General features: G+C 43.5%; 1 protein-coding gene across 2 annotated transcripts in view; it reads right to left on the bottom strand.

Moving 5' to 3' along the window:
* The window catches only part of MALT1 (MALT1 paracaspase), a 59,896-nt gene extending 41,658 nt beyond the window's left edge, over positions 1-18,238 (bottom strand). For both annotated transcript variants that reach the window (XM_054986404.1, XM_054986405.1), the window contains exons 1-5: positions 18,022-18,238; positions 15,876-16,042; positions 11,732-11,853; positions 9,543-9,693; positions 1,617-1,795 (exon numbers count right to left, since the gene is read on the bottom strand). In XM_054986404.1, the coding sequence (XP_054842379.1) occupies positions 1,617-1,795; positions 9,543-9,693; positions 11,732-11,853; positions 15,876-16,042; positions 18,022-18,176 (774 nt within the window). In that variant the 5' untranslated portion in view covers positions 18,177-18,238. The remainder of the gene's footprint in view (positions 1-1,616; positions 1,796-9,542; positions 9,694-11,731; positions 11,854-15,875; positions 16,043-18,021) is intronic.
* Between the last annotated feature and the right edge of the window lie 7,899 nt (positions 18,239-26,137).

Genomic DNA, 26,137 nt, shown 5'->3' with positions numbered 1-26,137 from the left:
TCATAAAAAATTTACAGTGCAATCCTAAACAGAGTTACTCCAGTCAAAGGCCATTAAAATCAATGGTCTTAGACTGGAGTAATTCTTAAGATGCAGAGGAGTTAGCCGTGTTAGTCTGTGGTAGCAAAATCAAAAAGAGTCCAGTAGCACCTTTAAGACTAACCAATTTTATTGTAGCATAAGCTTTCGAGAATCAAGTTCTCTTCGTCAGATGCCTGACATTTCTAATGTCAGATTTGTGTCCATTTATTCTTTTGCGTAGAGGTTGGCTGGTTTGTCCAATGTACAGAGCAGAAGGACATTGTTGGCACATTGTTGGCACATGTATTTTCTAATATGCCCTCATGTGCCAACAATGTCCTTCTGCTCTGTACATTGGACAAACCAGCCAACCTCTACGCAAAAGAATAAATGGACACAAATCTGACATTAGAAATGGAAACGTCCAGAAACCAGTGGGAGAACACTTCAATCTACCAGGACATTCCATCAAAGACTTAAAGGTCGCTGTAGTTCAACAGAAACCTTTCAAAAACAAAATCCAACGGGAGGCCGCTGAACTGGAATTCATATGCAAATTTGACTCTGTCAAGCTGGTACTGAATAGGGACTATGAATGGTTATCACATTACCACAGGTAACAGATTTCCTTTACAGAGGTGGGGTCCGGGGGCGCTCAGTGGCACCTGGCGTGGGCTTTCGGGAACCACAGATCTCTTTGTCAGATGCATCTGGCAGGGAGAACTGTGGTTATCGAAGGCTCATACTGCATTGGAATTGGATGGTCTAGCTGTTTGGCTGCTACAAACTAACAGGGCAAACTCCTTTGAAGCCAACTGATACACACACTAAACGGAGATGTTTACATATACTAGCAAAGGAATGTTTTGATTGCTCCCTCCCCCTCCCCTCCTAATTGCCTCTTCTCTCTCCTCCTCTTCTGTATTTGACCAGTCTCTGTATCAGGCATCTGACGAAGAGAACTTGATTCTCGAAAGCTTATGCTACAATAAAATTGGTTAGTCTTAAAGGTGCTACTGGACTCTTTTTGATCTTCTTAGGATTGCATTGTTAATCCAAGGTCTCCTCAATCCAAATCTGACATGCTTAACTATTTCACCACTCTCACTCTCATACCTATGCTGATTTTTAATTCCTCTTTCTAGAACTCAACATGGACTGCTTTAAAGACACCAGAGGCCTGGAAAAGTAGACTTTCAGCTTTTATGAACAGGCTGGGGCACATAAATGCACCGTTTTATAAAATAAGCCATCAGTTACCTAGAACAGAACAATTGCAAACATCTCCTGAACCCTCATTATGAATTTCAACAGGCCACAGTGTAGGTGTGAAGCATCCAGCTTTGCATTACATTTCCAGTAACAACAAATAACCTTTTGTGAAGCTCCACCCACCCAGATAATCTCTTTGGAACAAGCAATTAAACCCTCTTTAGAGTTCAACACACCAAACATATCTAGGCAAACATTCTCAGCATGCTGATGACCAGGAAGTTAAAGAAAATGTCACTTTTCAAGAGGACAGTTAAAAATAAAGTGAATTTTCAGGAGTCTTAGAATTTACATTTGATTAAAGAAAAAGAACAAAGGCTCACCACATATGCTTTTTTGTCCCCATTCATCAGTGGAGACCCATTCTTGAACCACTGGTACTGAGGCACAGGAGTCCCAATAGCTTCACAATGAAGAACCAACATTTCCCCCGCGATCAGACTTTGGGACAGTGGATGGGTGCAGATAAAGAGTTTGTTTTCAGGCAGATCAAGCGAGATTCCTTAAATTAAAGGGGGTGGGGGGAGGAGAGAAAGAACTGAGATTCTTGATAGTAAAAAATGAAGCTTGATATTTGGAAGCAAATTTTTTATTTTATTTCATTTATATCCTGAAGGGCCAAAAGCAACTTACATAGTTCTCTTTTCCTCCGATTATGTGTTACAACAAACTTTTGCAGTAAAGGCTGAGATCGTGTCATTGGCTCAATAAAATTCCAGGGCCCTAGTCCGAAACTCTAGCCCCTACGCCACGCTGGCAAGGCAAATAAACACATGAAGCTACTTTATCCTCTCACAGACCATTGGTCTATCAGTAGGTCAGCAGCACTGACCTAGAAGAGGCATGTCAAGGTCTTTTCATCCCCTACTTCCTGATCCTTTCGACTGGATATGCCAGGGACTGAACCAGGGACCTTCCGCAAGGAAAGCAAATGCTCTGCCACTGAGACACAGGCAGTCTAGGAATGCAGGCTGCTCCTTCTCTACTGCTAAGGATTTGAGCAAGTGCCACAATGATTTCCAAGGAAGAACTAGCAGGAAAGGATGTTACATAATAATCCCTGTCTTTCCCAATGCATATGTGCGAACAGAGCAGTTTCCCACACGGGCGCACTGTTGGCACATCAAGTGGGAAAAGCAGCAGAGGAGGAGGAGTATTTCCCAGGGGGAAAGCTGCAAACGAGGGAAAGTCCCCTCCACCATTCTGTAGGAGGAAACCTGCTGCTCGAAGGCCCAGCTACTCATTTTATTGTTTATAGGTCTACCCCGGGTCCTGACCAGTATTCATGAGCTGGGAGATTCTCAACTGGGACCAGATTCAGAATAGGACAACATTGTGGAGGGGACTTTTCCCTCCCACCATTTTCCTACCCTGAAACATCCCTGCTATTTGCCTCACTGACAAATGTTATATATTCTAATAGGCTACATGTAAGTCTCAGTAAAACAGCAAATAGTGACTCCCTGGGGCTGCTACTTCTGGTTAGGAAATTTCAAGCCCCCATCTCCATGTGACTTGAATCCTTATTTGGGCACACCTGAGAGCCCAAGTTTCAAAAGGGAACATCAAAAACATACATCTGTGCGGCAGGACTCAGGGCAGGCCCACGAACAGCATAACATGGAGATTGGCCCTTGTAAATTCGGGGATGGCCAAACACACAGTTTCACCCTAAAAGGCCCACCCATTTTAAAGCTTCTTTCTATGTGCTGTATTACAACACTTGCATCATGTTGTTTGATTCCACTTTCTTACCTTTTCTCCCAGGAACAAGGAAATGGGTATCACTGGGTTACTGCATTTTGCTTAGCACTAGCAAAATACACAGATTCTGACTCACAGCCAAATAGCACTACAGGAACGGTATCAGCTTTTGTTTTTTCTTCATTGGGTGTGTAGGCATTTCTAGAGAGTATTTTGAGCCACATGAATGGGATTTATCAACAGTGATATGTAATAAGCACAGTATATGACCTCCTTTCTTTATTGGTATGAATGCTACAGCCACCTTAGTTGGCGTTATGGCCTTACAGTCCTGGCCTGGATAGCCAGGCTAGACCAATCTCATCAACTGTCAGAAGCAGGGATGGCTCTGGTTTGTACTTGGATGGGAGATCAGGGTCTCTGTGCAGAAACCAATAATGACAAATGGCCTGTGAATGTCTCCTACCTTGAAAACTATGGGTGTGCACCACCCAAAAGATTCAGGTTTCCCACTTTGAGTTTACCCAAAGCAGGAAAACAATTTGGAATAACCCAAATCTCAAAGCCACGTATGTAAACTGCTTTGTAAAGCTCCGTAAAGATTCAGGAATCTTTACAGAGCACACCGAAGCTCAAAGCAGAACTTTTCTTGCTGTTTGCAAACAGCAAGAAAAGTGTGGCTTTCAAGCTTCTTGCCCCGCTGCCTTTTTCACTTGATTGGGGGTTCCCTCCTGTAGTGAGTCACTACAACCCACTCCTCCCCCCTCCCATCAGGTAAAAACAGGTGAGAAGCTCAAACTGCTTCAGTATGCTCCGTAAAGATATGGGAATTTTTATGGAGCACACCGAAGCTCAAAGCAACATTTTTCTCACCATTTGCAAACGGTAAGAAAGGTCTGTGGTTGCTGCCTACCAAAACAAAGCTTTCTGAAGCATCACAAAGCGTTTCGGAAAGCTTTGCTTTGGTATTTCCGAATCGGCTCAGCAATGCTGGGGCCAATTCGGAAATACTGAATCTACCCGAATCAGCCTCTCTATGGGGGCTGCCATGAGTTCATTGTGACTTGATGGCAAAAAAAAATGCTTTACAGCCATTGCTCAAAGGCTACTCCATATATCACAGTAGCCAACAACAACTTTTCAAACCCATTGTAATGTCTGAATCATATATTTATTTCTCCCATTGGAATTAATATCAAGAAAATATAAGTTGCAATTAAACATCAAGCAAGTTCCCACAAAGACTGCAAAGTAGTCAGGACTAGTTCACACAGAAAAGCACCCCTGGATCCATCGTGCAAAGGCAAACAGCAAGACTCCAAGGCACAGAGACATTCGCTGGCTAGGCTTGTGTAGTCCCCTCCCGCTCACATATACTTTTTTTTTAAATGTACAAACTGAGCTTACAAGAATGCATTCGGCCCCTGCACCTGCATTGCCCCGGGGAGGGAGCAAGAGTATTTTCCACTCTGAGATTCATCCTCATTTTACAAGACTCAGGAATGTCTGGCACCATGGTATGCTTTGCCCCCACCTGCTAACTAATATTTAAAATTAATTAATGCATGCTTCTAACTGAATTAAAAATAAAAACAACTAAGCCATTGGGGTTAAACATTTCTAATGCACAGGCTACGCTAGCAGGGCTTTAGGCTTGCATGGAATGTAAGAGGAGCACACTGAACAATTATGGGAGAGAAGGATCTGTCGCAAGTTCTTAACTCAGTTGTTGTGGTCAATCACGCCAGTGTCCGTGGATTAACAGGTTTAGACAATCCAGACGCAAGCAGCAGTTGGCACCCAGCCTGCCAGGGGCTTGGGGATTAAAGGGTCAACCAATGACATGTAGTGCGTGCTTTCACGCCCTTCGGTCTCCCGCTGTCCCAGATCCTCTTGTTTTATAGGTCACGTACCATCAGGAACCAATGCTTAAGAGGGACACACAGCAGATACACCCCACTCCTAGGCTGCTTTTATCAGGGAGACTTAAACTGTTAGTTTTCTGTTTCTCCTCTTTGTAATGGTTTTGAGTGGCCCATACAAATATTAACATTTATGTGCTCTTAGAAATTCCACACCTACCATTTTCTACAGCAAGAGAGTTTAGGCAATAACCGCGACTAGTTCCCTCTGGGTGAAAATTACCTGTGGAGCTCAGTTTTTATTGGACATGAGAGAAGTCCTTATTATTGGGCTGGAAACCACAGGGCCCAGAAGGGAGCAGCAGTCTACTGGTAGTGAGGGAGGAGCTCCCCAGACTGCAATCATCACCCCCAGCAATTGACAGTACAAGCGTCTGGGACTTGGCCAGAGCCCAACAGCTACAAGAATCTTTGGTGAAGCATCTTTCAATGTTATTTTCTCTGCTGGCAGCAGCAGATGACAGAGGAGGGGGATACAGTGCTGGACTCTCCTCTTGGGACATGGTTTCCCCCATGATAAGAGCCAGTGAGGTGTAGTTGTTAAGAGCACTGGGCTAAGATCTGAAAGACTCATTCCTTACTCTGCCAGGAAAGCTCACTGGGTGACCTTGGGCCAGTCACACACACTCAGCCTAACCTACCTCACAGGGTTGTGTGGATAAAACTGACAAGAGGAGAACAATGTAAGTTGCTTTGGGTCTCTATTGGAGAGCAAGGAGGGGTATACATGAATTAAACAAACAAACAAGTCCTGTTCTACATGGTGACAATTCCCCACGGCTTTTCCATTGTTGCTGCGGTTGCTGGTGTTCCATAGCGGCAACAGGGCTTCCACAGGGTGATGTTTATCCACATTTTCCCTGTACCAATGGCAACGGTGGCCATTTCCTTCCCCCCATACCACCCTGGGCTTTTTCCCTGCATTTTCTTAAAAAAAATGATAATTAATGTACAAATATACCATTGTATCAGTATATCAAAATAGCAATCGACAATGAAAAAGGACACCTTTAAAAAGCCCTCCAGTGGTGCAAGGGTGGGGTAGCGACTGCAGTGGCCGTGGGGAGGAAAAAATGGCTACAATGGAAGTGGGATCAGAAGACAGACTTTCCCACCCCCACGGCAGCCATCCCTCCTCTGCTGTGATCTTTCCCAAAACATCGCAATAAAGCAGGCTTGGGAAACATCACAGAAAAGACAAGGAAACCCAGGAGGCTCACGAAAGCGTCACCACGCTGTGGAGAACCAGGAGGGAAAAACTCCAAAGCATCCATGCCAGGGAAAAACGTGCTGAGCGTAAACTGCCTCTAAAAATGTAGATGGGGATTACAGTGAAATACAATTAGAATTTAAACATGGGAGAAAACATGGGTCGAGGGAGGAAAAATCAGTGACCTGCATTACACATTTAGACCAGAATGCAAAACCCAGTTGAAGTAGTTCTTATGAAAAGAGGAACACGCATTTACAAAACAGATCCTGATTAGCTGCACTCTACACTTGAAAACATTTTTTGCAGTTGAGAAACCTGTTGCACAAGCAGAGTGATGAAAATAATATAAATTGCTTTTTCTGCTAACCTAAGGAAAAGTGTGCCCTGACCTGGATAGCCCAGGTGAGCCTGATCTCATCAGATCCTGGAAGCTAAACAGGGTCAGCCTTGGTTAGTAATTGGATGGGAGACCTCCAGCAAAGACCAGGATTGCAGAGGCAGGCAATGGCAAACCACCTCTGTTAGTCTCTTGCCATGAAAACCCCAGCAGGGGTTGCCATAAGTCAGCTATGACTTGAGGGCACTCTCCACCACAAAGTGGGGGCACCATACAGAACGTTACAAGCATTCCAGTTTTCTTCCATGCAACCTCACTGCAACATTAATCTGTTTTTCCTGAATGCTTACCTCCTTCATGTAAATTTACAAAGAGAACTTTACCATTGCATTCTGTGATTACTCTGGCATACTGTCATACGATTATATTTTGTTTTCTCTTCGGGATTAAAAATTGCTTGGTGGCTTGTGGCTGCTAAGAATTCTATTATAACTCATTAAAATTCCAAACCATAGTATGTCATAGAGTTACAAAACAGATATTTGGTGCACTGGTATTATTGCATGCCAACAAACTAGCTGGAAAGTTTCTAGAATTCTGTGAATTAGGAAACAACTTAACGGGACAAAAGACTTATGAAAGCAGAAGTATAGCCTGGGGCACGTGAAAAAGAAGAAACTGGCAAAAGATAATGCAAACAACCTCTAGAGATATTCCTGACAATCGTAAGGAAGCTCTCGAAATTGATCACAGAAAGCCTCCCTAACGATTTTTCTGAACTGTCATTTTTTTACTGTCATAAATGTTATTTTGCATACTTCTTTAATGTTGCAATTCTGTTGTGGGTGCGACATATATCTCCGACTGGATGAGCTCTATTTTGAGCTCTATTTTGCTTCAGGAAAATGCAGTTCTCCCCAACTGCCTAAGCAGCACCTACTGGATACTGAAATTATCACAAAGAACATCTACATGCCTATGAGAATCCCGTCACACCATCATTAGACCACTAAAACACTGATTATCTGTTTCTTCTTATAAGAGGCTCGTTTGTGACCTGCTTATTTTTAGTAAGAAATGTCAATGGGCTCAAGTAATTGCTCTCCTTTAATTATCCACTTAGAAGCAACTCATCATATTGTCATTTTCTTTTAATTTAATTAGTTAAAGATGTAAATAGTTGTTTTCAGGGCTTTTTTTCTGGGAAAAGAGGTGGTGGAACTCAGGACCGCACAATGATGTCACTTTGGGTCAGCTGGAACAAGAGCGGAGTTTTTTAAAGTTTAAATCGCCCTCGGCAAAAATGGTCACATGGCCAGTAGCTCCGCCCCCTGATCTTCAGACAGAGGGGAGTTTAGATTGCCCTCCATGCAAGAGGTGCCTTTTTAATAAAAAAGTAAAGTCACAACAGACCTAGCAGCATATTTTAATATCACAAAAAAACTTTACAACAGGGTCAGCCCTGAACTTTTTAATCATGCACATTACAGTGTATTAACTGTGGACAAAATAGCCTGCTTAAATGTGACATCTCTGAAAATATGTTGCTTGTCTACATTATACACAGGAATTATGATTATCAGTCAATATATCTAATTCTCAACACAGTTTACCTCTGGGTACTTAAATCCAGAGATTAGGATAATGGAAAGTTAAGCCTCAGTTTGCAGAAAATCTGAAAGAAAAAAAAAACCCTCCAGGGGGGACCTCCCAAAATGATAAAAGGAGTGGCTGTAGCTTTTAGAAACGGATGCTTTTAGTGGCTGTTGCTATGCAACCACAACAGTATGGCCAACCTTTAAGTCTTGGTTTCTGTCAGTAAAAGGCAAGAAGAGGGGGCAGGGCCCTTTCCAGGGCTGTTTTGACCTTTGAGGGAGGACACATTGTGGTGTGGCTTGGCCTGGCAACAACCACTGGACAACTTGCTACCACACGATTTGCATGACTCACCCAGAACCAGCTGCTTGCTACTGTTCAACATCAGTCACCCTGCAACATCAGTCAGACTGAAGTTCAAATCCCTGCTCTGTTGTGGGAGCTTACTGGGTGACTTTGGCCCTGTCACATACTCAGCCTAGCCTACCTCACAGGGCTGTTGTAAGGATAAAATAGAGAAAAGGAAAATGATGTAAGCTACTTTGGGTTCCCATTGTAAGGAAAGGCAGGATATAAAAGTAATATATATAACTGTAGATGAGATGGGCAGATCAAAAGTAGGTTGCTGGGTGGGTAGGAAGGAGAGATGGAAGCAAGGAAAGGTGAAAAGTTAAGTGGGCTTTCAGGGAATGGACATAGTTTGGGGAATTTTCTCACTGGGGTTTCTGTTGCTCAGAATTTTTTCATATTTCATATTCTTTTGATGATTTGTCTCTGTGTGTATTTTTAGACTATATTACTGCTTTGTAATTTAATCTTTTTAAAGCTTGAATAAAGCTTTTTGAAAAAAAGGGAAAAGAAAATTAGATGACCCCCCCTCCCCCTGCCAGTCCTTGCGTGTTCCTGCTTGCCATTCTCTAATATCGTAAACTGTCTTAGACAAAAAATATTAATACTACACTTGGAGGGGGGACACCTTGTCTTAAAAAGTATTCAAAAAGTGAAAATATTCCAAAGGAGGTTCCCCCCCACTCCTCCAGAGCTCCCCCCAAAATGTCAAAGTTTTCTGCTGGAAAATTTCTGTGAGGAAAAATGGAGCAGGGAGAAGAGGGCAGAAACTGTGCTTAGCTACATCTTGGCCTATATTGTGGGTGACACATTTTATTTATTTATTTATTTATTTATTTATTTTTTCAATTTGTATACCACCGAGCCAGAAGTTCCTGAAAGCATGGGTCTTCTGTCAGCAATAGCTCCATCATCTAAGTCATTCATGCTTCTATCAATCTCAGAAAAAAGGGGAACGTCACACAAGGAAGCCAGATATGCTGCATAGATCTGTTATCATCATAGCAAACTGCATTATACTCCGTATTATACAACTGATATTTATTAAGATAGTATTTGCTTTGGACTACGTGACTCAAAGATTCCACACCATGACCACTCACGTTACACACAGTTTTCTGTAACTCACCTTGGCCAGCTCCTTGGAGATCACAAACAACCAGCTGCGCCCATTGGCTGAACACAAAGGAAAGGCCACTGTTCACTCGACATATGTAGAACCCAGCATCATCGGCACTGACTTGGTTGAACACCAGTTCTGGAGCATTCCCATGTGGAATCTAAGTTGCACAGGATTTTTAAAAAAGGCTTAGCACAAATCATAACACATAATAAAGCACAAGGACTTTCCATATGGCAGCTGCAGTCAAACCCTCCGATAAGGAAAATGCGACAAACTCAAATATTGTTCACTTCAAATTAATATTTTTTCATTACATTTTATCCTCCTCTCCTCAAAGCATTGTGCCATTATTCTGTATTACCCTATTATGACTCTGTATTGGGGGTAGGACCATGGCTGAGTGCTAGAGCATCTGCTTTGCATGCAGAACGGTCCACATTCAATCCCCAGCATCTCCAGATAAGAATCCGTAGAGGATATGAAAGACTAAGAGCCAAGCTACAAGTGACGCCTGACACAGGTTGGATACCTGTCAGCTTCCCTCAAGTTCTGATGGGAAATGTAGGCATCCTGGTCTTGCTTCTGTAATGGAGAACCAAGCTGCAAGACTAGCATGCCTACATATCTCATCAAAACTTGAGGTAAGCTGACAAGTGTCCAACCTGTGTAAGGAGTCACTTGTAGTTTGGCTCTTAGCCCTGAGACCCTGGAGAGCTGCTGCCAGTCAGAATACACAATACTGGCCTTAATAGACCAAGAGTCTGGCTCCATATTAGGCAGCTTCATGTGCCGATGTGCACATGCAGTTAGATTGTGCTTGGAAAGAGTAGTTTGATGAACATTAACCAGTGATATTCAAGGATAAGCAGAGTTTTGAAACAATTTGCACGCTGAAGCCAATATATCACACTGGGGAAAAAACGAGAAATTTCTAAAGCGAGTCCTCCAATTTAATGCGGTTCATTAAATCATGCTGAACATCCTTAAATCATTCCATCACGTAGGTGTGTGTGTGTATTAGCATTACTGCTCATATGTTTACTTCCATTGCTCAACACACTTCCAATCACCTAAAACCCAGGCCTAACTTCTCTTTGCTACATACTTAGAACCTCATTTGGTGAGATTGCATAGGCATAACTAATGCGATTCCTCACCTTGCATGCCAATGTAGCCTTCCTTGGCATCAAGATTTTTAGAATGCTACAAAAAGGTATTTCAAGATACTTCTCCATGTTTTCTTTCTAGCCGTAAACTGCTCCCACAGATTTCTAATACTCATGATCCAGAAGGGGGGAAAAGTACTCAAACATGGATTGGTAATATGCCCTTTGTAAAGAACTCCACACAGCTTGTTTGTTAGTTCAGAAACTCTTTCTTTTGACTGATGATTGTAAAGATTTCAGACATTTAACTAGAAACACAGAGAGAAAAACAATTCAGCATGTTGACTGGAGGTCACCACCCAGTTAAACTCATCTTTAAAACGGCTTTTAACAATAGCTGTAGTCATCAAGTTCTAAGGAAGGGGTTATCATAGGCCTTGAGTAAAAAGAGGAATGAAATGGCCACAGAGCTCAAAACAGAACAGTGATTACTGAGATCTTACAGAAAATCCGGTTTCAGTGGGGCATGCTGCAGGCAATTTTTTTAAAAAAAAACTTAACTAACTAAAGGCAACATTACATTTTGTAAATCTGCTATGGCACCTAGATGTTAAATGCTTTACAACCAAGACTTTGGTTGCCTCATAGACTCGGGTGTCATTCACTCACTTATTAGCAAAACAGAATAGCAAATTTTTCTTTCTTTAGAAAATGGGTCATAAGCTACCACAGCAATATAAGGAACTGATTCTGAAATGTAATTTGTAAGAATTCTGTTTAAAGAAAAATACCTTTTCAGAATGGCCTACTCTGCTTTTTAAGACAAAAGCAAGTACATAAAACAACAAAAACAGCCCATTATGCTTTTGCCATACAACACCTTGACAGCAATTTGCCTTAATCAAGACAACCACTATCATTTAAAAGATATAGTAGATGGATATCTCAGAATGCTCCATGGGCTATGAGAGAAATGAATTACATCCAATGCCTATGGATTTCCCCCCTCCATGTTCTGAAATTTACAATTTTGCTTTACACTTTATCAATATGTCCAGTAGGCTTCCAGAGCTTTTCAATGTGATTTACCTCTTTTTCTTGCTTGAACCACTGATAATGTAGAAGTGGATAACCAGTTGCCAGACAGTTCAGCCTCACCACCTTCCCAGAAAGCACTGCCTGAGATTCTGGTTCTACAGCTATTTTTATACCTGCAAAAAAGGGGAATACATTCAATCCGAATAAAACTACCTAAAACCAATGAGTTGGGTCAGATGCATTTTTTGGTCAATTTAAAAGTGATACCCTTCCACATCCAAACTTCTCAGGGAGTCTCACTTTTACTGTTACAGCAACAGGCCAACTTACTTCACCAAACTAGTAACTAAACAGGAGATTTTATCATCTCTGATCAAGAGTACATTTGCCACACAGTGAAGAATAAGATCTTATTTTAAACTAAAGGATGATCTCCAACATGAAAATTAGAAACAATCAAAATTTTGAAAACAGTAGAAATATATAAAAGGACATTGTGTGCAGAGGGACCAAAGAGGGTACACCTTAGAAGCAGTCATGCCCACTACTTGGGACACTTCCAACTTCCAATTGTTTGATAAGAATGTCAACCACGTCAATGGGAAACTCCTTACTGGTCCCTCAGGAACGCATATCTGGGTGAGCCATTTTAATAGGTCTCCACCCCTAGAGGTTATGAAGCACTTACAGTCTAAACCTCTTGAACCATTACAAAACTATTCTGTCTATGTCCCCATTGAGAAATTATTTGTAATGTTCCTGGAACTTACGTTAAGATACCAGGGAGTAGGGGTGGGGGTCTTCATTTTTATTTCATTTTACTTCAGATGCTGAAATCGGTAGCAATATTGCTCTGCAGTAAATTGCTTGAGGCCCATGCAGGGGGTGAACATTTTGCTCAGACAGGCCTAGCAATGCTGGGTGCATTCCCTGTGGGCCAGGTTCAACCCCTCTCTACTCCCACCTCCAAGACACAGGATACATATGCAGAATGGCAACGCCCTCTATTAATTTGACCAGTGCCTCTAATCAGCAGAGTACAACTATCGATGGTTCAGAAATAGACAACCAATGCTACCCCATAGCCAAGCCCGGAGCAATCCAAACACTACCACAAGAATAAAGCAACAAACAAAACAAGCATCTCTTCAAAGGCAGCTTTGCTGAGAATACAGGGTCAAACTACTGGAGTTCTGCGGATGGAATGCCAAGGCGTTCCTTCCGCCCCAGTGTTTGGAATCCTTCATTCAAAACAAATACAGGATGGGAGTGTGTGGGGGTTAAGGCTTTCTGGAAAAACAGCTGGGCAGAGGTTTACAGAACATAACGCTCAAACATGGCTATTCAGAGTTTATCCATACTTGGAATCTCCTACACACCACATATCCATTCATGGATTGAAGAATCCCCAATATAGCTGTTCTTACATCTCTCATTATACGTTTACTTTCTATAAACATCTGCAGTCTCACTGCTAATATTTGGAAAAGTTCAGGATTAACAACATTGGGACTTTGCTCCCATCGTGCTCAAAACATTCATATAAAACTACCTGCTTGGACTTAAAAACCAATGGAGCAAAACCAATTAACCAGGTGCATTTCTCTTTGCATGACATTATAAATCTTATGGGAGAACACTGCCCATCAACACTGATACAGTAATGGAGACTTTGACCTTCTGTGTTTAGACTGCACAAACAAGCGGTATTCAATCTTGTTATTTCAGAATACAGTGAAAGTTACAGAACTCACATTTCTCACAGGCACTGATAGATCAAACCTAGAAGCTATTTACGTATGCTATAGAATTATCATAGATATCAGGCAATAGAATGTGCCAATTATGGTTCAGTACTGTCAAGAACCTGGTAACAAAATCCCAGATACATTCAGTTTGAAGGATCTCTGGCTGATACATGACCTATCTCCTGCATGTTTCCTTTTTTTACTTCACCTTTTCCTCCACAGGGGACCCAAAGCAACTTACATCATTCTCCTCTCCTTCATTTTATCCTTACAGGGGAGATAGGTTAGGCTGTGAGCAGCCCTAGGTCACCCAGCAAGCCTCCATGGCAGAGTGGGGATTTGAACTTAAGTCTCCCGATTGCTAGTCCTAAACTCTAACCAGTACACCACACTGTTTATCTATGTTTGGTGTAATGGTTAAGAGCAGCGGGACTCTAATCTGGAGAACCGAGTTTGATTCCCTACTTCTCCGCTCGAAGCCAGCTGGGTGACCTTGAGTTAGTCACAGCACTCTCAGAGCTCTCTCAGCCCCACCCACCTCACAGGGTGATTGTTGTGGGATTAATACTAACATACTTTGTAAACAGCTCTGAGTGGGTGTTAAGTTGTCCTGAAGGGCAGTATATACATCGAATGTTGTTATTATTATTATGCAACGATATAATGGGAGAGCACAATAGCTGGCACTGACAGAACTCCAGCAGTCACCCATACAGCAGTATGGCAAGGTAGTTACTTCTGTCTCACATTGTCAGCCATAACCCTATTCTCAGAGACTACTACCATATATTAAAAAGTGCTCCAAATATAAAGGAGGCTCCTTTGTAGGACTCAAATACCTGCAAAGTGAGTCATCTCTCTCTCTCTCTCTCTCTCTCTCTCTCGCTCTCATTCACTTGTAACAATGAAGTACTAGTCAAGAGGTGTGCAGATTGTCTCTGATCATGACAGCAGATACCACCCTCCCCCCCCAAGTTTCAGCCCACTCTACTCTGACTGTTCCCAATGTCAGTCCAGTCCCCTTGTTGGAACTGATAAAGCTGTCATCCACTCATCGTCATTGTACCTAATGTTAAACTGACGGGCTCTTGTGTGGAAACGACAGCAGCTCAGCACTACCCACTGCCAAGGTAGCGCTGAGCTACTTAAGGAACTCCCCAGGTATGCAGAAACATATGACTTTGCAAATTGTAATATAATAATAACCAACATCTTAAAATACAAAAAACTAAGACAACTCACCCAGTAAATTAATCAAAGGGGAACCCCCCCCCCCAAATATCCCAGCCTGTTGGGACAGAATGTTGTTGGGGAGGCAGTGTGTAGAGAACAGTAGAATATCCATTGAAAAAAGAAAGCAGGACTGGGGAAATTAGCCAGTTCCAGCCCTCAAGAACTTGGGAGAATCCTAGATGGGGAGAATGTCTCCAGTGGGAAAGGTCTCCCGTGTCCTGGTATCCCCTATAAAAATGTAAAAAGGAGTCTTGTGCCGCCCTGAAGACTAACACTTTTCACTAGCATAAACTTTCAAGGACTTGAGCCCATTACTCCTGATGCCTCAGGTGCAAAAATACTAACTGCTCTTATATGCCACTCTTCTAGAAAGATCAGTGCCCCACTCAGAGCGATGAACAAGGTCAGAGTATTATTATCCCTGCAATACAGCTGGGGCTGAAAGGAATGGCTTACCCAAGGCCACCTACTGAGCTCATGGCAATAGTGGGATTCAAACCAGCAGAGTGCTGATTCAAAGCCCAACCACTTAACCACTATGCTACAGCAGCTCACACACGTCAGCCACAGAGCTTTACAGCCCACCCCCCCCCCCCATCAATCAGCTGAAAAATCATACTGAACACTACTTCCCCATTCTTAGGATATCTTAGGAACATGTAAAGCATCGCAATCCAAGAGGTCCCTGGTTCAAATCTCATCTCTGCCAGGAGACAACCTTAAGCAGGCGATCTTCTGTCAGCCCACATCTCCAATATGGAAACAATGTGCACAAAGTATTTTAACCTGCAAATGCACTAAAGCTTCAGACAAGGGAAAGAGAAAACCGGCCAGTTGATCCTCCTTCCATGTCAGTACTGCTTCAAGCCCCTTCATCTTTTTTTGTTTCATAGTTACAAACGAAGCTAGGCTGCTTTTTATGTATTTATTCTGCTTGAATAGCGAGGACCCAAAGTGGCACCCATCATTTCCCCCTCCCCAGTTTTACCCTCAGAACCACAACCATGTGGAGATAGGTTAGGCTGAGAGTGACTGGCCCAAGGTCTGGCAGAGTGGGGATTCGAACTTGGGTCTTTCAGAGCCTAGGTCTGATACTCTGCCCACTAACACCACACTGACTCCTTCATGCAGCAAACGTCAAACAGTCCCATCTTAAAGAGAATGTTCAGCAAAAGACACAGAGAAGTGGTTTATTATGAAAACTCAAAACTAACTTGAAGGGCCGAGACATTGAAGAGCCTCGCTGTGTTCTAGGGCCTGTAGCAGTTCTCTGATTTCCAACACAGTACAGCCTTTTTCGCCCAACAGTTGAAGGAGACTCCTGCTGGGACTTCCGTCCGGCTCCAGTACTTGGAGAGAACACTGTTCCAATTCCTGAGGACTGTAAAGAATCATAATATTTTAGAGAAAAAAAAGTTAGGAAGTCCATTTTTATATTAATAATCATGACCAATTACTGAAATAAAACCCAATTCTCTCTCAGCAACAGCTTTCAAAAAGGCTTCTTTTATCAAGAACAACCACTAAGCCAAGTACACAATTCTGGGCTTTGCAACTATTTGTACAAAAAAGTTCCTCCTAAGCAACTTCTTGATTCTGTTTAGCAAAATTACACCAGCAAGATAAATGAAGTAAACAGAGGGGCACCTGCAATTACTCACAGGGAAAGGGAAAGCCCCCTACCCGTCCACCCAGATAAACAGTTCTGGAGAATACAAAATCTTACAATAGTGTTGTGTTGGGGGGGGGGGGTTGGTCTTAATAAACATTATTAGATGCATTTTGCTATGGACCAATGCATCATTTCACCTCTTCGGCAGTTCCAGTGAATCATCTCCCACATTTTAGGCAAAAAGCAAGATCCAGGTCCAATAGCACCTTAAAAGAAAAACTAGGTTTCCAAGGTATGAGGAGCAAACTGGCAATCTAGTTGGTCTTTAAGGTGCTACTGGACCCGGATTTTGCTCTTCAACTGCAGACCAACACATCTACTCACCTAAAACATGTCAGGAAGTCAAGCTGGACTATGTGCCTGGATATCCTCCCCAATATCTCTCCACTTCAGAAACATTAACCATTTTAAAGAGTTACAGGGAAGGCAAGTCTGCAACCCCACCTATGCACACACCAACACAGGAATACACTCCTCTGGACATAGAGGGACTTCCTTCCAAGGTATGATGAATGCATAGGACCAAGCCTGGAGAACAATGAAAACACTCTGCAAAGTATTTCCTAGTTTGTATAATAAGCTTCCAGAGAAGTAGCCATATTAGTCTGTTGCACTAAAAAAACAAATAGCCAGCAATCTTGTGGTACCTGAAAGACTAACACATTTCTATTCTAGCATAAACTTTTGTGGACTAGAGCCCGCTTCTTCAGATGCAATGAGTGGATCCTCACTGGGCAGTCACTTCATATAAAGGGCACGGTGATTTCAAGAATGTGATGGCCTCTGGCTAATAAACTTTGTTGTTGTTATAAAGGGCACGGAAATATAAATAAGAATCAACAGAAAGTAGGAAGATGAAACACACTTTTAAAATTAACAACAACAAAGATACAGCAGGATTTGAGTCCAGTGGCACCTTAGAGAGCAACAAGGTTTTCAGGGTAGATTTCAAGAGTCAGAGTTTCCTTCGTCAGATACAGGGAGGAATGGAGATCTCGGAGTCTTTATATCTCAGTCAAGAGTATATAATAAAGGGATATAAAGGTTCATGGATTTCCATTCCTACTTGTATCTGAAGAAGGGAGCTCAGACTCTCAAAAGTGTATACACTGAAAACCATGTTGGTCTCTATGGTGCCACTGGACTCAAATCCTGCTTTTCTACTGCAGACCAACACCTCTATGATGCACCCAAAAAAGATGCATAGACCATTCAGCAGATACTTCAAACTAGTTAACATCTGTAACAGGAGCAAAGCGCATACTTAATACCTGTGATGAATGGGAAATCACAAGCCAGAGAGGTGGTAGTGAACTCTTTTAAACAAAGTTAATTTAACAGATTCACGCTGAACGGTTTGAGTCCAGTGGCGTATTAAGAGATCAACAGGGTGTAACTTTTCGAGAGTCAGAGCTTCCTTCCTCAGTCATGTTGGAGGGTTTTTTAAAAAAATAAACGGAATTACGACCATGTTTTGCAGGCAGGACTCTCGTGCCTCCTTAACCCCCGGCAGCTAAAAGCTTCGCCGGCTGAATTTCTGCCTGCAACTGCTCAAGAGCTACAGGGACCGCAGCCAGGTCCACTTTAAACCTTCCCATCGCCGCGGCGAAGAGCCCAGTGGCGCCCGAAAGCCGCTCGACTCTCCCAGCCCGGCCCTTTCCCCTCGGCCTCGCCCCTCCGCGGCTCACCTCAGCTTGAGCCTGCCGTGACTGGCGGCCAGCTGCGCCAAGTCCCTCCAGCCTCTGCCCAGCGCTGCCCGATCCAACAGGTCGCTGAGTCTCCTCAGCAGCGGCTCCGGCAGGCGGCTGAGGGGTAGAGGGGCGGTCGGCTGAGACCCCGCCATGCCGGGCAGGCTTCCCCCTCACAACCCCGCTTGCAGGGGCCGCGGAAGAGTCGACAGGGAAACCGAAAGGGAGCCGTGGGAGGGCCGGGAGGCGGCGCCGGCCTGGCTCAGGAAGCCGAGCGGGCGGGGGATGCCCCAGCTGAGCAACCCCGAGCCGCTCCCCGCGGAGGTGGCCTTGGGGAGGCGCCATCTTCCCCTCAGGGCCGCCTTCTTGAGGGTGAGGGTCTAGGCCGTCAAGCAGAGGCCTCCTCCTCCTCCTCCTTAGGAATGCTCAATCTTGGGTAATACCCCACTAATATCAATGGGGTGCCCCCTGCAGGAAGCGTGCTTAGGGCTGGGATGGTGAACATTTCTCCTCAGGCACCCCAAAGCAACCCCATTCTTCCCCCTATACACACTTCGAACAGGGGGATTAAGCCTGAAACAGGTCTACTTGGGAGTAAATCGCATTGTTTTCAGTGGAAATGCCCACAGGAGACTGGGATTGCAGCCTAACATCCTATATTTACTACCTGTTCACCATCTCTTTCTGCACGGGAAGATACGAAATAAGAGAGTGCCTCTCAGCCTATGAAAAGTGCTTTTCTTTTATGGGCAAGTCGTTCTCTCCCACCCTGACCTACTTCACAGGGTTGTTGTGAGGATAAAACGGAGGAAGCCAGTCTTCCAGTCTGAGCTCATTGAGTATACTGAGAGTATACTGAGAGTTACTATAATTCTATCCATCATCTCTCTAAGCGCTGGAAGATATGAAATTAGAGAGTGTCTCTGAGCCCATGAAAAGTGCTTTTCTTTTATGGGCCAGTCTTTCTCTCCAACCCTAACCTACTTGAAGGCTGTTGTGAGGATAAAATGGAAGAAGCCAGTCTTCCAGTCTAAGCTCACTGATTATACTGAGAGTATACCAAGAGTTTCTATCTTTCTGTCCACCATCTCTCTCAGCACTGGAAGATATGAAATAAGAGAGTGCCTCTGAGCCCATGAAAAGTATTTCTTTTCTTCATTGGCCAGTCATTCTTTCCTACCTAGGGTTTTTGCGAGGATAAAACAGGAGGCTAATCTTCCAGTTTAAGCTCATTGAGTATACTGGGAAGAAAAACAGGATGGAAATATACCTTCAGCAAAAATGGAAAAGGGGGTGAAGTTTCAACCCAGAAGTACCAAGTAACCAAAGAGGTTTATAAATTATAAATAATTTTTAAAACATTGCATTAAAATGTATTAACTTCGGTTTCATATATAAGTACATTCCCCTAGTACAATTTTTTAAAAATAATTGCAGTTATATACATGGAGGTGTAACATATTTACAGGCACCTTCCTATGACCAGGTACAATTATAATTGATTAAAGTTTCTGTGATTTAATACCATTTTAGCTTTTTGGATATTGACCTTGATAGTAAAGTGGTTAGGTTGTGAATCAGCATTCTGCTAATTCGACTCCCACTACTGCCATGAACTCTGCAGGTGGCCTTGGATAAGCTGCTCCTCTCAGCCCCAGCTCCCCACCTGTATTGTGGGTATATTGTGGGCCAGTCATTCTCTCCCACCCTAACCTACTTCGCAGGGCTGTTGTGAGGATAAACTGCAGGAAGCAAGTCTTCCAATCACGGACCTGGTTCACCACTCTGAGTGGGACACCACTTTGTCTAGAAGAGCAGTATATAAACTACTACTATTATTACCTGCACACAAGGTCTTTTTTCAACCTCTTTGGTTACCTGAAAAAAATGCCTCAATGAACATTACAGACTAGCCAATACTCACTGCAAATAAACGTGTTCTTCTCCCGATGAAATGAAAACAGACATTTCCAGGTGCTACATTTAATAGCTTTCCAAGAAGCATGGTTGCCCTCCTGAGCTTGCGACTTCTATCACGCACGGTCTTGAAAGGGCTCCCTTCAAATATTGTATTTGCATACATGATTCTTGTCTCCTCCATTTTATCCTCACAACAATCCTCTGAGGTATGTTAGGGTGGGAGAGAAGACTGGCCCAAGGACACCTAGTAAGAGTCTCTCTACACTAGACATCTTAAACAGGGATGCTCAGGTGACAGATCTTACACTTGATCTTCCATTGTGGATACACGTGCACTGTTAGGGAGACAGAGTGCACTTGAGTATAAGACCACACAGAAAGTAAGTCGCTTGAATGTCCCATGTAAGATGTCTTGTGTGCAGAGACTCTGAGTTTCATGGCAAGCAAGAGTTTGAACCTGGGCCTAATCCAATGCTGTAATCGCTACACCATGCTGGTTCTCATATTTCTTGTATATTAATATTTCTTGTATATTAATTCTTCCACCTACTCCTGTCCCTTGTAGGATTAGTGTGCTGCTTCCAGTCCCGCCAATGCCCTCCCCCTTCTGCACAAAGGATTGCAGATGTAAAATTACCCTACTGTCTTCTGCTCAAAGGCACGTACCCACAAATACTCTCACAGACTCTCCCTGGTTCCTATTCCATTTTACTTATTCAAGACCCACACATACAGACAAGCTATAATGACATGTTGCCTGGGATGGTCATGTGATTTTCTGTCACCTGTTTAAGAAGACATATGGCGCAACCCCTGCTGACTCCCCCACAACTTGTTCTTCCTTCACTCTCTGCCCGTTGCTTTAATTCTAAAATTAGAAGTGCTGTGTCTTAGCTTGGCATGGATCCCGTCTTCTGACCTGGAAGACCTTTTAGCTATCCTAGAAACGGTGTGTGATGGGTTAGGTACTCGGTCATGAAGGCAAACTGTTTTTCATGAGCTCAGAGGCACTCTGTCCTTATTTCATGCGTTCCAGTGCTGAGATAGATGGTGGACAGAAAGACAGATCTGTTCTTTAGGTGTCCACCCACAGATGGTCTTCATTTTTACAGACCCTGTTCAAACTTCCTCCTCAGACCAGAACCAATGGGTTAAAATTAAATCAAAAGAGTTTTCAGCTAAACATTAGGAAGAACTTCCTGACAGTTACAGCAGTCCCTCAGTGGAACAGGCTTTCTCAGGAGGTGAGTTGGCTACCTGAACCTGGCTTCTGCCAGGATCGAACTCAGGTCGTGAGCAGAGCTTGGGCTGCAGTACTGCAGCTTACCACTCTGTGCTGTAGGGCTTTGAGTTCAATCCTGGTAGAAGCCAGGTTCAGGTAGCCCGCTCATGGTTGACTCAGCCTTCCATCCTTCCAAGGGTGGTAAAATGAGTACCCAGTTTCCTGGGGGTAAAGGGTAGATGACTGGGGAAGGCAATGGCAAACCACCCCGTAAAAAGTCTGCCAAGAAAACATTGGACTCGTGATGCAACGTCCCTTCATGGGTCAGTAATGACTCGGTACCTTTACCGAATAGGTGATAAGTAAGAACTGAGACCCTGGAGAGCTGCTGCCAGTCAGAGTAGACAATGCCAACCTTAATAGACCAAGGGCGTGGATGAACAGAAGGTCGCTCACTGGGAGATCCAATCCACGGCCATTTCCCCATGTCTTAAAAATAGCACCCTACTCACGGGACGCTGGCGGCTCTTTTGTGCGATTTCTGACATCACTGTTTCCAAAATGGAGGCAGTCTGTTATGATTCTGTTTTCATGACGGAATCATAACTGCCTGCCTCCGTTTTGGAAACGGTGACGCCAGAAATCATGCGAATGAGCCACCAGCATTCCGTGAGTGGAGAGGTATTTTTGAGACGTGGCCCAAGTTTGCTTCTCCACCCAGTCCATCCCACCCTATGACTGTTTTATCAATTATTGATAGGCTGGTTGATATTTGTATTTTATTAGGATGTCTTATAATCTCTTAACTGCCTTGAATGTTCTTTTTGAACAGAAAAGTGGAACATAAATAAAGAAGACTGATGTGAGCTCCTTAGAAAAATGGTGGGAGAAAAATGTAACAAAAGTTTCCCTGATGTGCCAAGATTAATACTGAGGATTTCCAGTGCATAGCTTGGGTGCTGAACCATTAAGCTACGCCTCTGAAGGAAAACACACTCTCTTCCTCCTCTCATTTGTGGTATGGTAGTGATAAAATTGACCATTTTGTTTTTGTATAAGACTAACATGCATTTCTGCCCTGTGCGTACATTCATACTGTACAGTATATACATAAACTTCCATGCGCTCTTATTGGTTCAAAAGCTTTTGTAAAAGAATTGGATTCACAAAGGCAAAAGGAATCAACAAAATGTGCCTTTCTTTGGCATGATTCACATACTGTGGCAAAAGGGAAAGCAATTCAATATGTATGTTTGTTTTTCCTAGGGCTAGAAAGTTTTCCCCCCTGTCAGAATGCCTGTAACAGCACTATAATTGACAGAACAACAGGCAAAACATTTTCCCCATCAGGAAAAAATTCTCTTGCTGATTTCAGCTGTTAAAGGCACAAGAATATTAGTAGGGAAAAGGTTAGCAATCTTACTAGGGAAAAGATTATCTGTATAATTATGTCTGATTCTGTGCTCAATGATGTACATTTTTAGCCTGCCTATTCTCAAAGGAGCCTGTGGTGACATATATGATTATCTCTTCTTCTCAATTTTATCCTCACAACAACCCTCTGAAGTAGGTTAGGCTGATAAGAGTATGGCTAGTCCAAGATTATTCATAAAACAAGCAAAATCTGAGTAATACATAGGCTTCCCAGTTGCCCACTGGTGATGAGTGATCTCCCGCAGGTTTGCCCCATTGCCCCCAGAGATGGCCACCAGCAGTCAACTTGGGAAAGCACACACCAGGCACACTCCCAGCAGGGCACGATGATGTCACTTTCTGAAGTGACATCATTGTGCCAGCCGCAGGCATGCTCCTGTGCTTTGCTTGGGCCAAATTTGGCCCCAAATGGGCCAGGATTAGCTCCATGCAAAGTGCAGGGCACACCCGTGGCCACCATGATGATGTCACTTCCCAGAAGTGATGTCATCATACCTCTCCGGGAACATGCGCAAGGAGATCACAATAGGTACGTCCTGGGTTGTGTCCCCCCGCCCCCGCTAGCAGAGTATAGGAACCTGGGAACCCTAGTAATACACCTTTTACCAGGACCCACCAAATTGATACAAAATGTTATGCAAGCTTTCAAGCTCCTGAGAATTTTTCATCAGGCTGGTTGTTACAAAATTTAAAATAATAGGAGGGTAGAAAAACAGATTTTTCAAGCCAAAGTGAGCACTTTTCCCACCCATATGGCATGCGAATTTGCTTTAACCATGATTTTCCCCCAAAGGTCATATTAACCCAGGTTTGGGAAAAATTAGAGCAAAGCAGAGGAAATCCTGATTATCAATAATTAGAAGATGATGTCATGTGGTTGGTCAAAATCCAAGCATTACCCTCCAGTCTCAATGTCATACTGGGGAAAAAAAAACCTTGTGTGAGCCATGCTCACTATACTAATACTATATCCAAGGTAAAATCTTGGTCTCTGTTTTTTTCGCAAATTCAATCCCTCTGTTTTTTTCACAAATGCAATCCCTCGCAAAAGCAATCCCTCCACACTTGGTTTTCTCCATTTCATGCTGGGAAGTATTAAATTAATTTCCTTGTAAAAAGATGAAAGTAAAACAGAAGAAACAGCTTTCATAATAAGGAAGGGTTTGATTTAGATGTAATATTGGCTGCGTATAATGTTGAAAAACCCTTTCCCATGTAGAAGCTCCTTCACGTTTGAAAAATGCAACTCCTGCCTGAGCCAAGAATTGCTAGAAAGCAGTTGATAGCACTGGAGATGTACAGATAAAGGCTTTGCGGGCAGGGCCACATCATGTGCCCAGCAACACGTGCTAATGTAAATTGTCCTTTAGTCCTGCAATTAGCAATGCATGAAGGGCAATCCTTGACATGCATGGTGGTAGAAAGACTCGTCAATGTATTGTCGAAGGCTTTCACGGCCGGAGAACGATGGTTGTTGTGGGTTTTCCGGGCTGTATTGCCGTGGTCTTGGCATTGTAGTTCCTGACGTTTCGCCAGCAGCTGTGGCTGGCATCTTCAGAGGTGTAGCACCAAAAGACAGAGGACACTGAGAGATCTCTGTCTTTTGGTGCTACACCTCTGAAGATGCCAGCCACAGCTGCTGGCGAAACGTCAGGAACTACAATGCCAAGACCACGGCAATACAGCCCGGAAAACCCACAACTAAGACTCGTCAAGTTGCAGGAGACTTATGGCAGCCCCTGTTGGGGTTTTCAAGACAGAAGACTTTCAGAGGTAGATTGCCCTTGCCTTCCTCTGTATAGCACCCTTACTTGGGGATCTCTCATCCAAGTACTAATCAGGGCTGATCCTGCTTAGCTTCCAAGATCTGATGAAAGGCTAGCCTGGGCCGTAAACATGCATACTCAGATGTAAATCCTACTGAGTTAAGTGAGACTTTTCCCCCTAGTAAGTGTGCTTACATTGGAAGCCACACACTCAGGCTTTTTTCACTTCCATAATTCCCAAGATGTTTGAGCTTTTTGTGACAGTTGCTTTAGTGCACAACTGAGCCTTCACAACCAGGTGTGCAATAAAGGATTACTTTTTCACATGCAAGAAGGATTCCAGTGAGACGTCCTTAGAATATCAATATACATGTAGATCTATAAATTTTAAAGTTCCAGAATCCACCTTGGTTTGGGTCTCCGGGAGAGTCAGTCACATATGTTGCTCATTCAAATGATGCCTTGCATCTATGAGCACGAGACGGTCTTGATTATGACTGGAGAACTAAGCAAGCACATGCTTGAGTTTCCTCCATGGGTATCAATGGGTTTTAAAAGAGTTTAAGTTTGGCTAATTGTGCCCAATACAAATAGCAGCCTGAGTGCGTACAGCTGAGCATGCAAGTTTTCACATAAAATTTCAAATTAAAATAGGCTCGTAACTTTATTATTTCATCTCTCTTATGCCTAAATTCACCAGAATAATACAGAGTTTTCTCCAGTGTTCATTGTATTTTAGAGGCCCTTGGACAGATCTCCACAGTCTTAATAAGCACAATCATATACTCTGCTAATAGCCGTTGGCCCCGAGCCAAAAATGCTTAGAAAGCCATATAAGCAGGGCTTTTTTTCAGCTGGAACTCAGTGGAACGGAGTTCCAGAACCTCTTGAAAATGGTCACATGGCTGGTGGCCCCGCCCCCTGATCTCCAGACAGAGGGGAGTTGAGATTGCCCTCTGCGTCATGTGACCATGTTCTCCGAGGGCAACCCACTGAGTTCCACTACCTCTTTTCCCAGAAAAAAAGCCCTGCATATAAGTGTCACACCAGCACATCCTGGAGTTGTGCTGGTATGGTGGCTGCTCACTGCACACCAGCACAGAAGGCATACTGGAAGTTTGCTCCCTAAGCCTAGGAATGTTCCACAAAACCTGCATAAAGTTATGCTAACAGAAACTGTGGCATATAGGGCTGCCAACAGCATGTAAAAGTCCCACTCCCTCAATAGAGGCTTAATATGTAGAAATGGCATGGAGGTAAGTATCATCAAAAGTTTAAAAAATGTTCCATTAAGCCTCTATTAAAGGGACAGGACTCCCCCCACCCCCGCCCCACCCCCGCTTCCAGGCTGTTGGCATCCTGGTCCCAGGCTCTCAGCACAAAAACTGCCAGGGTTCTTTCTCCTCTTGCCTATTTATTAATTACGTGAGCCCTCTTAACCTGATTTTCTCTGTTCAGTGCGGACTCAAAGCAGCTTGAAATATCAAAAACTGAGAGTAAGAGAGCGCAGCAACAGAAGATGAGTTCCTTATAAGAAATGTAATCTACCTGTCATCCACAAACTAATCCACAGGGTGGAAAGATGAGCAAAGCAGGTGGCAACAGCTCTGTCTTGGATGGAAAGAGCCTGTCCCCAGGCAGACACTCAGTTCCTCTGTAGTTGGGGGCACAGGAAGCGGGACTGCATTGGGAGAGTGACCAGCAGTCTCCCCACCCTGCTGTATGGAACTTCTGGCTTAACAACATGGTATCTAATGCTTTGCAAGACTAAAGC

Source organism: Eublepharis macularius, chromosome 8, assembly GCF_028583425.1.
Source record: "Eublepharis macularius isolate TG4126 chromosome 8, MPM_Emac_v1.0, whole genome shotgun sequence".
Classification (NCBI taxonomy): Eukaryota; Metazoa; Chordata; class Lepidosauria; order Squamata; family Eublepharidae; genus Eublepharis; species Eublepharis macularius.
This window is presented reverse-complemented; position numbering and strand designations above follow the sequence as displayed.